The sequence below is a fragment of the Dama dama genome, chromosome 29 (assembly GCF_033118175.1).
Source record: "Dama dama isolate Ldn47 chromosome 29, ASM3311817v1, whole genome shotgun sequence".
Classification (NCBI taxonomy): Eukaryota; Metazoa; Chordata; class Mammalia; order Artiodactyla; family Cervidae; genus Dama; species Dama dama.
In genome coordinates this window covers 69,112,742-69,127,638 of record NC_083709.1, presented here as the reverse complement: position 1 = coordinate 69,127,638, position 14,897 = coordinate 69,112,742, and the positions used below count along the sequence as shown (strand labels likewise).

Below are 14,897 nucleotides of genomic sequence, written 5' to 3'. Positions count from 1 at the left end.
TTTAACAATTAATAGATATTTGGAGGCTAGGTGAAATAACATTTTGACTAGACAAAACCAAAAATCTACTACCTTCTAAAATACAGGATACAAAAGCAAGCTAACTTATTAAATACAATACAAAGGAATAGTGCTGTTTCTGTACACATTTTAATTACTTTACAAAGTCTGTCTGGGGCTGCTACGTCTTATTTTTTCAAATTGGGCATTTAAGTAAAAAATACATCAACTCTATGATACATGGAATCCCACAGAATAGGGAACGTTTCAAGGACATTCTAACACTTATTAAAAATACACTATATGCCTAGAGCTATGAGGAGCTGAACCCCTGATATGAAGTGTGAAAACGTAGCTATGGTACACAAATGGGATGATCTGAGTATGTCAGAGATTAAGGATCTACTCTGTGCTTGTATCTATCACGAGAGATTGAAGTCAATTTACCTCTTCTTGCGGATGTGGTTTCTCTGCCGTCCATACTTGTAACATGGGTACATGAGTCTTTTGGCGTCTTCTAAAGGTTAGAATGAAAATCTACATTTAGGTTTTTAAAAACATGAAAAGGTGTTCAGTTTCTTTCATAATTAAGAAAATGCAAATTATAGGAGTGAAACATTTTAACCTTTAACCAGATATCGTTGATAATGTATTGCATTGCCAAAATGTAGGCAAATACACAGTTTTGAAAACACTGCTGGCAGAAGGCTAACTGATAAATAATCAATCACTTTAGAAGAGATCTGGAAGAGTATAATCTCTTTGGAAGGCAATCTGACTAAACAATCTATCAAAATTAAAACTGTTAAGACACTTCAACCTAGTAGTGCCATTTCTAAAAATTCACATAACCCACAAACACACTTGCACATGTACACAAAGACATATTGCAAAGATATCCACTGAAACGCAGTTTAAAATAGCCAAAGCCTTGCAATAGGCTCAGCGTCACCAACAGGAATCGAATTAAAGAAACTACGGCACGTTAAACGAGTGGGGCACCGCAGAGCTGCTGAAAGAACGAGGTAGAGCCAGACACTCTACACGGCAGACCCAAGCTGCATTACGGGGAAAAGGAAGTGTGCACAGAAGAGCCACCTGTACACAGGCCGCCACTTGTATAAAAGGAGGGAAGCACATATCCAAATGTCGGAATATTCACACTCTTATTTTCATTCTTCTTTTGCAAACATGTATATATTATTGAAAATAAAACTACAACTTTTGAATAATATGAAACATTTAAAAAATATTGAAGGTAGCTTAGTGTAATGAGAAAGCAGATTTTCATCTTTAGACTTCTTCAGCTTTATTTGTAACTATGTAGATATTAACAATATCTAAAGAGGTACCTATTAATAGCAAACCAAACTTAAAACAAAATTCCCTGTGAAAAACCTTAAGGGGACACAAAACCATTACCATGCTGCTGCGCCCTTACTTAAGATAGCTTTCAGTGTTGGCAAAGATTCGGTCCATCTCTGCATCTTTCTTCTCATACAATTCCTTTCCAACCCAGGGCAAAGACGACAGAAATGCATACACGTACCAATCCCGCCGCACCTGTAGAATTTTTTAAAAGGTACCTTTAAGACAGGCACTAGTGAATCTTCATTTGCATCACATTTATTCCTGAATGAAATCCTATGGACACTATTTAATAGGGCTGAACGAAGACGTCTGGCTCATTCAGAGGATTCTCAGATATATTAGTTTTAATCTTATTAGGCAGAATCATTTAACTAATATACATATGTCATGAGGATCGACCATTATGCCAGCTGGCTTAATTTTTAGATATTAAGAATTTATAATGTGATATCTATTAACCTTTTTTTTTTTTTTTGCTAAAGGGCTATTAGTAAAAAAAATTCCTCACACCATATGAATGAGATTCAGCACAAGGGGTTTTCTTACCTGAGGCACATCTTCTTCCTGAGTTACACTTACAAAATTTTCAAACATAGCAACCATTGATGGGGCAGCAATGACATGACAATTCACAAGATCAGAAAGAAAACGGACCTATTGGGGAAAGCAATTTCTATTAAATCTAAACGTCCTTTATAAGATTTATAAAACAAGCATTTTGCCCAAGGACCAAATCTAGACCACTACCTGTTTTTTTTAAGGAACCTGCAAATTAAGAATGGTGTTTTAGATATTTAAAGGCTTGGAAAAAAACCAAAATAATATAAATGATACGAACTTACATTTCAGTGCCCACAAACCCATTATTGCACAGCCGAGCTCGTTTGTTTGCGTGCAGCCTTTGGCTGCTCTTGTGGTCTAGCAGCAGGGCTGAGGAGTTGTTAGAGAGACCATATGAAGGGCAGGAATCCACAGGTATAGCTCTACATTTATACTAGACTAGAAAGTCAAAGTGAAAGTCACTCAGTCGTGTCCGACTCTTTGCAACCCCGTGGATTATACACAGTCCATGGAATTCTCCAGGCCAGAATACTGGAGTGGGTAGCCTTTTCCTTCTCCAGGGAATCTTCCTGACTCAGGGATCGAACCTAGGTCTCCTGTATTGCAGGCAGATCCTTTACCAGCTGAGCTATAAGGGAAGTCCACTAGACTAGGAACCTAAACTGTAATATTCTAGCTATTACAACCAATCATCTTTTTCGTCTGGTTGTGAAACTGGACCACAGAAATGGAAACGAACAGAAATTTACTGGGTGTCCCTGTGCGCCACTGCTCAGCACTACTGAAGTCTCTCAAATGGGAGCTCACAGACGAGTGGGACGGACACCACCTAGACCCAAAAGGATGACGCCTATGCCAGAAGATAAAGAAAACGTGCTCCAGAAACAGAGATAAAGGGAGCAGGGAAAACATCATCAAGTGGGTAACAATCAAACTAGGTCAAGAAGAATCAGTAAAGTAATCCTCAACTGGAGAGGCTTCTAAACAAGACGTTCAACAACAAGGTGTCTTCAGGGCCCCACAAGTAATTCTGACAGAGCCGGGAGGATATGGACGGCAGAGAGAGAGACAGGCAGGGGCAACCACGACTGGTCAGGCTTAATGAGGTTTGAGCTTAATCTTATAGCCTAATTAGTGTCCAACTCTTCTGATTGTATACTCAGTAGAAAAGAATTTGATCACATAGCTTCAACACGCACATATATTTATTCCTAATATACACAGGCCCACTGTGTACACATATTAATAAGGCCATCAGTCTACATGTTACATATTAATAAGGCTTAATTCCATTTCCATTTAGGAAGGCATGAACTATACTAGAGGCCCTGGAGTCAGAAGAGAAGGGACAGACTGGAGAGAAATTTATGAGGTAGAAATGACAGGGCCTGAGGACTGCTTAGAGTATGACGGGGCAAAGGAAGACAAAAGTCAATGCTCAGGTTTTGGGGCAGCTATCCAGTAAATACCAGCCACTTGTGTGGGTTGGGGTGAGGACTGAGAAAAGGAGGTATGAATAATGAATTAATTTAGGGACAAACTTTCAGGCAAGATATCTTAGGGCTATCTAGGAAGTATCTGGAACATAGGTCCGGAGCTCAGGAGAAATGTTGAAGCAGGAGTTAAAACTATAGTGGGCGGGGAGCAGGGCGGGGAGGGTCATCAAAATAAAGGTAGTTTACAAAGCTATGAGAGAGAATGGGAATGCTTTCAGACAGAATGTTTGAAAAAAAGTGAAGTGAGGACAGAATTCTGAGAAACACAGAAACTTAAAAGGGGCAGAGGAAGCTGACCCAGAAAAAGGAGCATGAGAAATAAAACACAGGTGGCAGCAGGAGGTCCTGAAAAAAGTGGTGCAGCAGAAACCAAGAGCTAAGAAGTGTGAAGCATCATTTATTACAGGGAGGTCAACCTGGATTTGGAGTTAAAAGAAGCCATATCAATGGATTTGGTAATGAACTCTGTATCTTTAAGAAGAATGGTTTCAAAAGGGCAGCTGTTATGGCGAGTGGAGAACTGTATTTCAAGAGAAAAGATATATTATTTGGTTCTGGTTCACCTCTCTCCTCCATTCCGACACTAAGTTCATAACAGCCAAAACCTCCCAAAAGTCAAAAAGCCAAAAACTTACCAAATATACAGCTTCATTATAATTGTTTGATTTCAATGATTCTTTCAGTTGGCGAATCATGGCTTCTACAAATTCTCCACCAAAGTTGTAATTCCTGGCATTCAGTAGTCCAACTAATGTTGTATAAATGGTCAACTTCTCAGGTAACAGACGTGCACTGATTTCAGAAGCCAGTATGACAAGAAGACCCAAACACAACAACATTAAGTTGCTGAATTTTATACTATATAATTTTTTAATCATTTTATTAACTTTAGAAAAACATTACATTTAACTATTATTTTTAAAACTACTTCGAAAAAGGCATAAATATTGAGAAGAGTTGTAGACAGAGCTACCTCAATTTTTTCACTTTGATTCTAATCAGTTAATCCCAGAGTTAAGAAAATAAAACACTCTAACTGTGAGGTCATCAAACTAATATAGATAAAACTCTAGACTAGCTTTTCTTCCAATATGCTGAGTGGAATCGAATGGCAGATTTACAGAAAATGGTTTCTGTGGTAAAATACCTGAGTATTGTTGAATGAAACAAGTTTTTTTAAATATAGAATCATTAAGGGGGAGACAGAGCAATCAACATTTCTAAACTCAGCTGACCAAATGTCATGGGATCAGAATTCCACTTTGAGAAACACGATTCTAGTTCCTTAGAAAAAGTTCAGAACTAATGCCAGTTCCTATTAGTTAAATTGCTCAATTTTTAACACAGTACTCTAATATAGTAAGATTTCTTTACATCTCAATTTGCTTACTCAAGTGTGTTAATTTTCGTTAAAATTACTTGAAAAGCAGAGGATCACAGTAATAAATTTTTGAAAAAAAGCAAATGTTGATCCCTAATTTAGGCAGCCTTTAGCAATTAGCTGAAAAAGAAAAGCGAATGGGAACTCATGATCATTCAGATTCTCTTAACATTTTTTGCATTTTCCCAAGGTTCCTAGCAGTGTTAGGGACAATTCAGGCTTAAAAAAAATACTTGCACAGATAGTAACCATTCTCTTCAGCTCATCCCCACCTCAAAGTCATGGCTTCCAGAGTTTAAACATGAATCTACACCATTCCAATAAATGCTTTCAGAACATAAGGAATCTACGGATGACTACAGCCAAGTTATTTTTCTTGGTAGTTTCCTAGTGTGAGGACATGCCTTCCTGAATATTAATTGGATTCCGTCAAAAAAACTGCATCAAATTTATTCATACTTTATGAGAAGTTAAAAATCGACCTATAGTTTCAATCTGTGTGTACATTTGTAAATTTAAAAACTGAGTTGTAGGTAATTTAAGACAAAAACATTGTTTCAAAATAACTGAAATAACAACTGAAGTCACTTTCATAATAAAGACTCTTTTATCCAGAAATCACAGCTACCTTCTCTGCAAAGCATACAGTTGAGAGTAATCACTGTCTACTGGAGTGACAAGAAGTCTGGACTGCTAACTGCACTGTTGGGAGTGAGTGTTTCCTGACCTCACACGAGACTTTCCCACACTAACGTCCTTACAAACTAAGTGCCGATACTCATGCCAGCTAACCTAGCTCAGAGAAAGATGCTGCCTATTACGTCATAGCTCCAAAAGTATCTTCAGCCTTCTAAAAGGGCCATTACTTGAGTGACTGACTAGTTCTCAAATTTGTTTGATATTACTGATTAAAAATATAAATTAAACTCTATTATATACATTTAATTGTATGTGCTTAAAAGAAGATTGCTAAACGTGAAGTTGTCTGCTTTCTCACTTAAAAGCAGTCAACTCAAATGAGTCTAAGGATCCAAGAAACAAAAAATGCTCAATTTTCATGCTATTTATCTCTAAGAGTTCACCAAAGGGCCAATGAAATTTGTCATTTCATCTGACAAATTCCTCATGGAATGAAAGCAGATGACATATGGAACATAATCACATCTTCTGAACATTCCCAAGCATTTAAGAGTAGATAATCCATTATCACCTGGATTCATAAATCTTTTGTATACATACACTGTACAAAGAAGCCTTAAGATCTTGCTCTTGTAATTAGGAAGATCAGCTTCCAAAACACCAGCCAAGCCTTCGAGGTTGCTCTCCAAAGAGCAGGCACTCTGTAGAGGATTGGATAGCATATTAAGTATCTGTCAGGTACCCAGCAGTTAGTGCATTAAAATTTTCCAGGTCATGATAAAAAAGTGACACATAAGGCACTCTGAGAGTTTAGTATAAATAAATTCAGATTGTTATTATTCTTTAGAAAACCCTGTAAAGAAAACAAATGAAACTTAAACAGCAGCGTAACAAGTATTAGAAGTGGGAGGACATCCCAGGCTCTGTCTACTGATACTTTTCTAACTAATTCACTCATTATATGACTGGGCAAACTACCTCAAGTATCCAGAACGTACTTGGTCTTCATTTGCAAATTGAGCAGACTGCTTCCTAAGATCTCCTCTAAGACCTAAATTCCATGAAAATTACTAAAAACACTTAACTCTCAACCATCTGCATTCCAACGCTTCTAATATGCATCTACTTTGGGATGTCGATGCATGGCCATACAAACTTTGACCATAAGTTAGACCATCAAGTTTTCAGATGCAGAAATTAATCAAGCACGGTCAATTAACACTCTAGGCCCAGCAAAATCTGTACCTATTCCGATCATACCTTTTCTCCTACTTTGCATATTAAAGATTCCAAGTGATCTTCAGTTTCATTTGCATCAGAGGTCTTTCTCCTTTTGTGAGGTTGTCCCCCTGTTTCAAGAATGTAAAAAAGTGAATATTACAGGACGAATCTGTTACCAAAAGCTTTAACTTTTTAATGCTATCATCTCTTTTCTACCTGAAGCCCTACTGTTTACACACAGCAGAAGCGCTTAGTAACTCAGACAAGCTAGATACAACCAATAAACAAGGCTAGACACAACCAAAGTCTCCATACCCCGGGGCATCATAACTCCAAGAGGCATCATGTAAGTTTTGCAAGAATAGTGTCCCCATAGAACTATGCAATGCAGCAGCCCTGTCCATTTCTTGGATAGGTAGCAAAGGTGTCCATACCATGCTAGCCACTAGCAGTGGGAAAACTCCCTAGAACACTCATGCATGGCTGTTCCCATCCTTTAAGGGCTTAACCTGAGTTGTTTCATCATCCTCAGTGTTCCTAAAACTTGTCAGTGTCAGTAGTGCTCATTATTCTAATAATGAAAATTATGTAAACTGATGAAATATGGGTATAAAGACCAAGTTGAACATTTTGGAAAGACGAGATGAGGGGGTAAGCTTTTGTTTAAAAAGAAAGGAAGAGGAAACTTCAAATGATGGGAAAGGAAGCATAAAACATTAGGACTAGTTTTACAAAAGTTTTACTAGTTTACTAATTTTACTAGTTTCTGAGCTCTGAAGTCTTCAATTAATAGTTTTGGTTCTATAGACCACAGAGGCAGTAGGGTCTAGTTTATCCCAAACAATGAGACTCACAACCGGCAGACACGCAGAGAAACATCCTGAGCGCGATATCAAAGAGCTGGTGCGGAAGAAAGTACATGATGGGCATCCTTAAGGACCAGATGGTCTATCATTTAGTCTTGGTGTTAGTGATCTCTTACCATTTTGTCTAAAACCTCAATACCTACCTCACATCCTTTTGTAGAATAACACAAGGCTGAAAAAATTTCAAATACTAGTGTTAAATATGAAAAATGATGCTGTTGCTACACAGACTGTTGGCCACTCTCTCAATATAATTCAATTTTTGACTTCCACCAAATTAAATTATTAGGACAGCAAGCAGACAAGCAAGCAATAATCTGTAACTCTACCGGGGATCAGTGTTAATAATGAAAATCTGCAGATATAGGGTCACTCAGGACCAAGTTATATTTTTAATCTCCAGACTTGTACAGCCAGAGGAACTGAACCATTTTTAGAGTTCACAACTTACTTGCCACTGGAACATCTGACAGTGGAAAAAAAACCCAATAATTTCCATAAAACACAGCACCTGGCTATTACAACCTGGGGTGTCAAAGGCTTTTCTTCCAATGTCTGACATGATCTTCAGGGAACTACCACGTGAACACAAGCTGAATAAAAGAAGCAAAAGGCAAAGGAGAAAAGGAAAGATATATCTGTCTGAATGCAGTGCTTCAAATAGCAAGTAGAGAGAAGAAAGCCTTCCAAAGTGATCAATACAAAGAAACAGAGGAAAACAATAGAATGGGAAAGACTAGAGATCTCTTCAAGAAAATCAGAGATACCAAGGAACATTTCATGCAAAGATGGGCTCAATAAAGGACAGAAACAGTATGGACGTAACAGAAGCAGAAGATATTAAGAAGAGCTGGCAAGAATACACAGAAGAACTATACAAAAAAGATCTTAATGGCCCAGATAACCACCATGGTGTGATCACTCACCTAGAGCCAGACATCCTGGAATGCAAAGTCAAGTGGGCCTTAGGAAGCATCATTACAAACAAAGCTAGCGGAGATGATCAAATTCCAGCTGAGCTATGTCAAATCCTCAAAAGTGATGCTGTGAAAGTGCTGCACTCAATATGCCAGCAAATTTGGAAAACTCAGCAGTGGCCACCAGACCGGAAAATATCAGTTTTCATTCCAATCCCAAAGAAAGGCAATGCCAAAGAATGTTTAAACTACCGCACAATTGCACTCATTTCACATGCTAGCAAAGTAATGTTCAAAATTCTCTAAGCTAGTCTTCAACAGTACGTGAACCAAGAATTTCCAGAAGTTCAAGCTAGATTTAGAAAAGGCAGAGGAACCAGAGATCAAATTGCCAACATTCGTTGGATCATAGAAAAAGCAAGGAAATTCTAGAAAAACATCTACTTCTGCTTTATTGACTTTGTGTGGATCACAACAAACTGTGGAACATTCTTAAAGAGATGGGAATACCAGACCACCTTACCTGTCTCCTGAGAAATCTGTATGCAGGTCAAGAAGCAACAGTTAGATCTGGACTGGAACAACAGACTGGTTCCAGATCGGGAAAAGAGTACGTCAAGGCCATATACTGTCACCCGGCTTACTTAACTTCTATGAAGAGTACATCATGCAAAATGCCAGCCTGAATGAAGCACAAGCTGGAGTCAAGATTGCTGGGATTAATATCAACAATTTCAGATACACAGATGACACCATCCTTATGGCAGAAAGCAAAGAAGAACTAAAGAGCCTCTTGATGAAAGTGAAAGAGGAGAGTGAAAAAGCTGGCTTAAAACTCAACATTCAAAAAACTAAGATCATGGCATCCGGTCTTGTCACTTCATGGCAAATAGATGGGGAAATAATGGAAACAGTCAGACTTAATTTTCTTGGGCTCCAAAATCACTGCAGATGGTGACTGTAGCCATGAAATCAAAAGACACTTGCTCCCTGGAAGAAAAGCTATAACCAACCTAGACAGCATATTAAAAAGCAGAGACATTACTTTGCTGACAAAGGTCCATCTAGTCAAAGCTATGGTTTTTCCAGTAGTCACGTATGGATGTGAGAGTTGCACTATAAAGCTGAGTGCTGAAGAATTGATGCTTCTGAACCGTGGTGTTGGAGAAGACTCTTGAGAGTCCCGTGGACAGCAAGGAGATCCAACCACTCCATCCTAAAGGAAATCAGTCCTGAATATTCATTAGGAGATTGATGTTGAAGCTGAAACCCCAATACCTTGGCCACCTGATGTGAAGAACTGACTCACTGGAAAAGACCCTGATGCTGGAAAAGATTGAAGGCAGGGGGGAAAGGGAACGACAGAAGATGAGATGGTTGGATGGCATCACTGACTCAATGGACATGAGTTTGAGCAAGCTCCGGGAGTTAGTGATGGACAGGGAAGACTGGCGTGCTGTATTCCATGGGGTCGCAAAGAGTTGGACAGGACTGAGCGACTGAACTAAACTGATTACCATCTAAATAGAATCAGTGTTATAAAAGGCCACAGGGCAAAACACTGTGTGCTTTGACTCCCCAACTCCTCAGTGATCATTAGGATCTAGTTTAAGTAATCACTGAATATAGATTAGAAGGGATAATGCAAAAAAAAAAAAAAAAAATACAACAAGCATGCAACATAACTTTTGCAACATATTCCTGAAGACACCTGTCCATGTAAAGTTGTGGACATGTGCAGTATCACGGTACCGGTAACCCTGAGTCTCTAGTATACATCAGGCTGAAGGCACAGAATCTGCATAAAGGTTCCACCACCCAAAGAGCCAAACCCAACACAAAAGGACTTCTATTTTCAGAACTCATTCACTGAAAAAAATTGCATATTTGAAGGAACATTTACATAAGCTATCAGCCAGGACATTAAAATAGCCGTATCCAAGAGCAATGGTTCTCACAACTAGGTTGGATTTTGTCCCCCAGGAGCCACTTGGCAATCTCTGGAGACATTTTTAGCTGTCACATGGGGGGAGTGCTACTGGCCTCCAGTGGGCAGAGGCCAGGGATTCTACTAAACATACCACAGTGCAGAGAACAGCTCCCACCAACAAAGAACAATCCAGCACAAAATGGTAGCAGAGCTGATGCTGAGTAACTCTGTTCTAGGAAGCAGAATATACTGTTCTTTAGAATCAGATTCCAGCAAGGTTAGGAGAATGCAGATGCTTAAAAAATGACTGAAGCAGAGCAGTTGTTTTTTGTTTTCTTTTAAACCTTAACCGTTGTTCCTTTCTTTCTGGCCCATCTACTTTGCTAACTCGCATCCCACCTCCACGCCATCTCTAAATTAACTATCCAGCTGGCCTGTTTTCAAATCAGTTTAGAATCATACCCCAGACTTTAAAGCAGCCTCCTAGGTACTCTTGTAAGACTGAACAGAAGAAAATACTGCTGTGGGGAGAGAAGGCAGGATTTTTGAAGAAAAACTGGAAAATACAAGTATTCAGTCCTCTCTCTGAACTGCAACCTTTTTTTCCTCTCTTCTTCCTACTTCTTGTATGTTTGGAGAATAAGAGGCAGAAAGTATTAAGTAGAAGATGCCCGACTCTCAGCTGATACTGGAGAGACTCTAAGGGGAGGGGGACTTAACAGACACCATGTAAACTCACACACATTAATAGGATATTGAACTCAAGAGAACGTGGACAAGATCACAGGCAAGGAGACTAAAAACTTTAAGAATAAAATTTGCGGAATCAGCTGAATATTTTCACCTATCCTCAAGAAAATATACCTAAGGTAGTTCACAAAACAAGAACAGATTTTATATTAACAAGTACCTAAGTATAAGTTTTACAATGGAAATTAAAGTTACACATTAGCACTTCATTCTGACACCCTTGGTTAGTATAGAAGAGAGAAGGAAGTCTCTATTAAAACCCATTAGAAAAAAATCTTAATAAGCCAAATAATTTTTCCCCCTGTAAGATGATCCTAATTCTATATGGATACATTATACTACATATTTTATATCCTTATTTAGAATTTAAATGCACTACAAAAAATTTTAGACCCACAAAGTGGAAACAAAAACCAACTAATGTGAAAGAGAAAGTAAAAAAAACCAACAAGAGAAAAGGGAAAAGTAAGGTACCTTTGGTCCTGCAGATTTAAAGCAGAGGTATAACAATCACTTCTGAAACAAACTATACTCTTCCTCAGTGTAACAAGTCCCTGCACTTTTATTTATTTTTTCTATAGTTAAGTATCAATTAAAAAAAAGAGTCACACTCTAAAAGGTAAGGATCTAATACTAAGTAGCTTAAAAGGGACTAACGGGGTTTTTGGCCAAGGTTATGGACAATCTAAATACTTTCTTACAAGAATAAAACAGTACATTGAACAGCTACTGTATGCATATCCAAAATAATTGAAGAGCTTCAGATATTCTTAAAAAGAGTCTAAGAAATGAGTTAGTTTTAGCACTGGACCAGTATCCACGCACATTTCTTTCCATTTTCATTGTCTACAAATCCACCTCCAGGTGAACTTCACTGGTATGGCCTTGGGTCCTGGGCTCTGAAGTCTCAGCAGGGGCCATTTCAAGTGGCGTCTGTGAGCTGGCCCCCGTTACCCCTCTGACCTCACCTCCTCTCCCCTTCCTCACTCCACTGCAGCAGCACTGGCCTCCTCGCTGTTCGGAGACGACAGGACTATTCCAGCCTTAAGGCCTTGGCGTTCAAGGTTCCCTTTGCTTAGACTACTGCTTTCCCCCACCTTTTAATTAATCAAATGTAAATACACCCTCACCTCCTGCAGGTTTTTGATCAGATGCCATTCTCAGTGAGGCCTTCACTGACAAACCAATACAAAACAGAAACACCTCCACGGTAAGAGCCTTACCCTCTTTAACTGGTTTTATTTTTCTCCACAGTACTTAACACATATGATACACTATATTTACTTGATTGTTCTCTGCCTGTAAAAGGGAGACTGCACCTTTTATCGTCCTCTGCTGTGCTGCCAGGAGTCAGAACTGTGCCTGGCACTGTTAAATATTTGCTGAATAAATTACTGTGTCTAGTCAAGCACATGGAGACTCAGGGACTGGTAAGAGCTGACGATAATCCAGAAATGCTTAGATGCATCTATCTAACACAGCAACAATTTGGCCTATTTTAAAACAGCCTTCTATAATACTTAAGTTTTCAAAATTTCTGATTTTAAAAAAATTCAGTAGGCATTTAACCAAAAGAAAGTTATCTAAAATATTTGACTCAGATCACCATTTAGTATAAACCCTAGATGATCGTTACCCAAATTGTGGCAATTTATGAAAGCTTCAGACTTGGTGTAGTATCTCAAAGGGGTTATAAACTGCCCTTCAACTACTATTTATAGTAAACGCTGCTTAATTAACTCCTTATTTTGTTTTGTCTTTACTTATTTATTCTGAGATTCCTGCAGCAAGACCGAAATGGACAGTGATTTAGCTGCCAGAAGCTAACTCCTAAGAACGTTATACCAGCATCCCAATAACCAAAGCAAAAGTTTTTTTTCTACAAATTTACATCCAATTCTCCAGGATGCCCCTTGGAAAGACTTTCTCTCCCTTTAGGGATGCCCTAGAAAGGAGAAGATAAAAGAGTAGAGAAAGCATAAGAACAAAGACAATGGGAAGAACTTTAAACGACCCAAGTTCTCCAAATCCCAAGTGATGACTTCTAGGAGATTAAGTTCTTAACTAATCAGATACAAAGCACACAAAAACTATTTTCTGTGCCCTGTATGTACATTATGTTGTGTTTAATAAAAATCAAAGATACAGCATAGTAATACCTGTGTAATGTAACTCTGGACTTGCTTTCACTGGTATCTAGGCACTGCTAATGCTGTCTCCATGTTAATTACACTAAAACTGTAGACCCTCAGGTGTGAGGTGAGAAGGCTGGGGTAGAATATCCTCCCAAGCCTAGTTCTAGCAGAAATCTGATACTTCACTATTAAAACTAAGTGGGGGACATCCCTGGTGGTCCAGTGATTAAGACTGCGTGCTTCCAATGCAGGGGGCACAGGTTCAATTCCTAACCCTAACTAAGATCCTTATACCACGGCCAAGAAAGAAAGAAAATCCAAACCAACAAACCAAACAAAAAAACCTTAAATTAGGGGGATTCTGCTCCTACCCCTAAGTTGCCCCAACATTCAAGGAGAGAAAAATGTCAGTGGAGAAAAGTAATTCAATTTTTTTTGTTCTGTACTTTTTCTTAGAGTCACCATCTGCCAACGTTTATCAGCTCTTAAGCATTATCAGGTGATAAAATACACATCTTGATGAGCAATTAGTTACATGTGTTACCTCTCACAAAACCAAAAGGTCTGTATCATTATTTCTAAGTTACAGACTAAGGTTTAAAGAGGTAATATAACCCAGGCAAGATCACAAAGTAAACAGCAGGGTCTGGCTTTGAAAAGCTCTCTGATTCCAAAGTCTGGCCTCTTAACCACCGAACTACACTCTGAAAGAACAATACCCTAAACTATTAATAACAATAACCGTTAGGTTTTCTGTTTGTTGAATGTGTGTTCCTAACTGATTTTTGTAAGATAAACATCTTTTCTACTTTTAACTAGCAAAATTACTCTTGGTTTTTATTACGATGGCAACTCCATGATCCCTATGAGCGCAACCATCCAAATGCTTGATCGAAATCTCTAGGAGCTCTCCAGTTAGTCTTCCGACACTCTATTACACGAGGGAAAGATGCTTACGGTCAGCTCAAAATCTAACTCAACAATCTACGTACATCTCTTTCTTAAGAGACCTCTTGGGTGTGGATAAGACACCGACTTCTTTCCCTATCGCTTGGAAGAAGGCAAGACGACGGATGACGGGTACAGGAGAACGCTCAGATCGCTCATCTTTTGAGAGTCCTTTTTAAGTGCAATTTGAGGGTCAAAACGAGACACTGGGTCGAGTGGGTCCCCAAGAAGCGGAGGCACAGACAGGTGTAATTCCCTGCTCGGCGATGCTAAGAGTCAAATTTTGAAGAGTTCCTAGGGACCGGGGTCCACCAGGCCTCCCGGTGGCCAACGACTGAGAAGGTGGGACCCGGCAAGCAGGGGTTTTCCCAAAGCTGCCCGGCCGCGCTCCCGCCGTGCCACCCGCTTCTCGCCGCGGCTCCCCGATCGCTCCCGGAGGAAGGGCTTCCCGTCCCTTCTCGAGAACCGAAGACCAAGGAAGCCAAACCTCGGCCCACCTGAGCGCGGCCTCGGCGGCCGAGCTCAGGGCACTCACCATCGTTCTCGTCGCTGTGCCGCCGCCGCGACATGCCGCACGCTGGTGCTCGGCGGAGCTGAGGCACCGCTCACGAAGCGCCGCAGGAACCGTCAGGCCGCCGGCCGCCGGGAGGACAGCGGCGAGGCGCGCGGAGTGGCCGGCGCG

The 14,897-nt window shown here is 39.6% G+C and overlaps 1 protein-coding gene across 2 annotated transcripts in view; it reads right to left on the bottom strand.

Moving 5' to 3' along the window:
• Positions 1-14,896, bottom strand: part of NCBP1 (nuclear cap binding protein subunit 1) — a 37,633-nt gene extending 22,737 nt beyond the window's left edge. Inside the window, exons 1-7 of one of the 2 annotated variants that reach the window (XM_061132627.1) lie at positions 14,751-14,896; positions 6,709-6,797; positions 6,049-6,149; positions 4,064-4,220; positions 1,918-2,025; positions 1,442-1,563; positions 448-517 (exon numbers count right to left, since the gene is read on the bottom strand). In XM_061132627.1, the coding sequence (XP_060988610.1) occupies positions 448-517; positions 1,442-1,563; positions 1,918-2,025; positions 4,064-4,220; positions 6,049-6,149; positions 6,709-6,797; positions 14,751-14,784 (681 nt within the window). In that variant the 5' untranslated portion in view covers positions 14,785-14,896. Of the gene's footprint in view, positions 1-447; positions 518-1,441; positions 1,564-1,917; positions 2,026-4,063; positions 4,221-6,048; positions 6,150-6,708; positions 6,798-14,750 lie in introns of those variants that run through there. The other variant, XM_061132628.1, reaches the window with a different exon arrangement.
• Position 14,897: the final 1 nt, after the last annotated feature.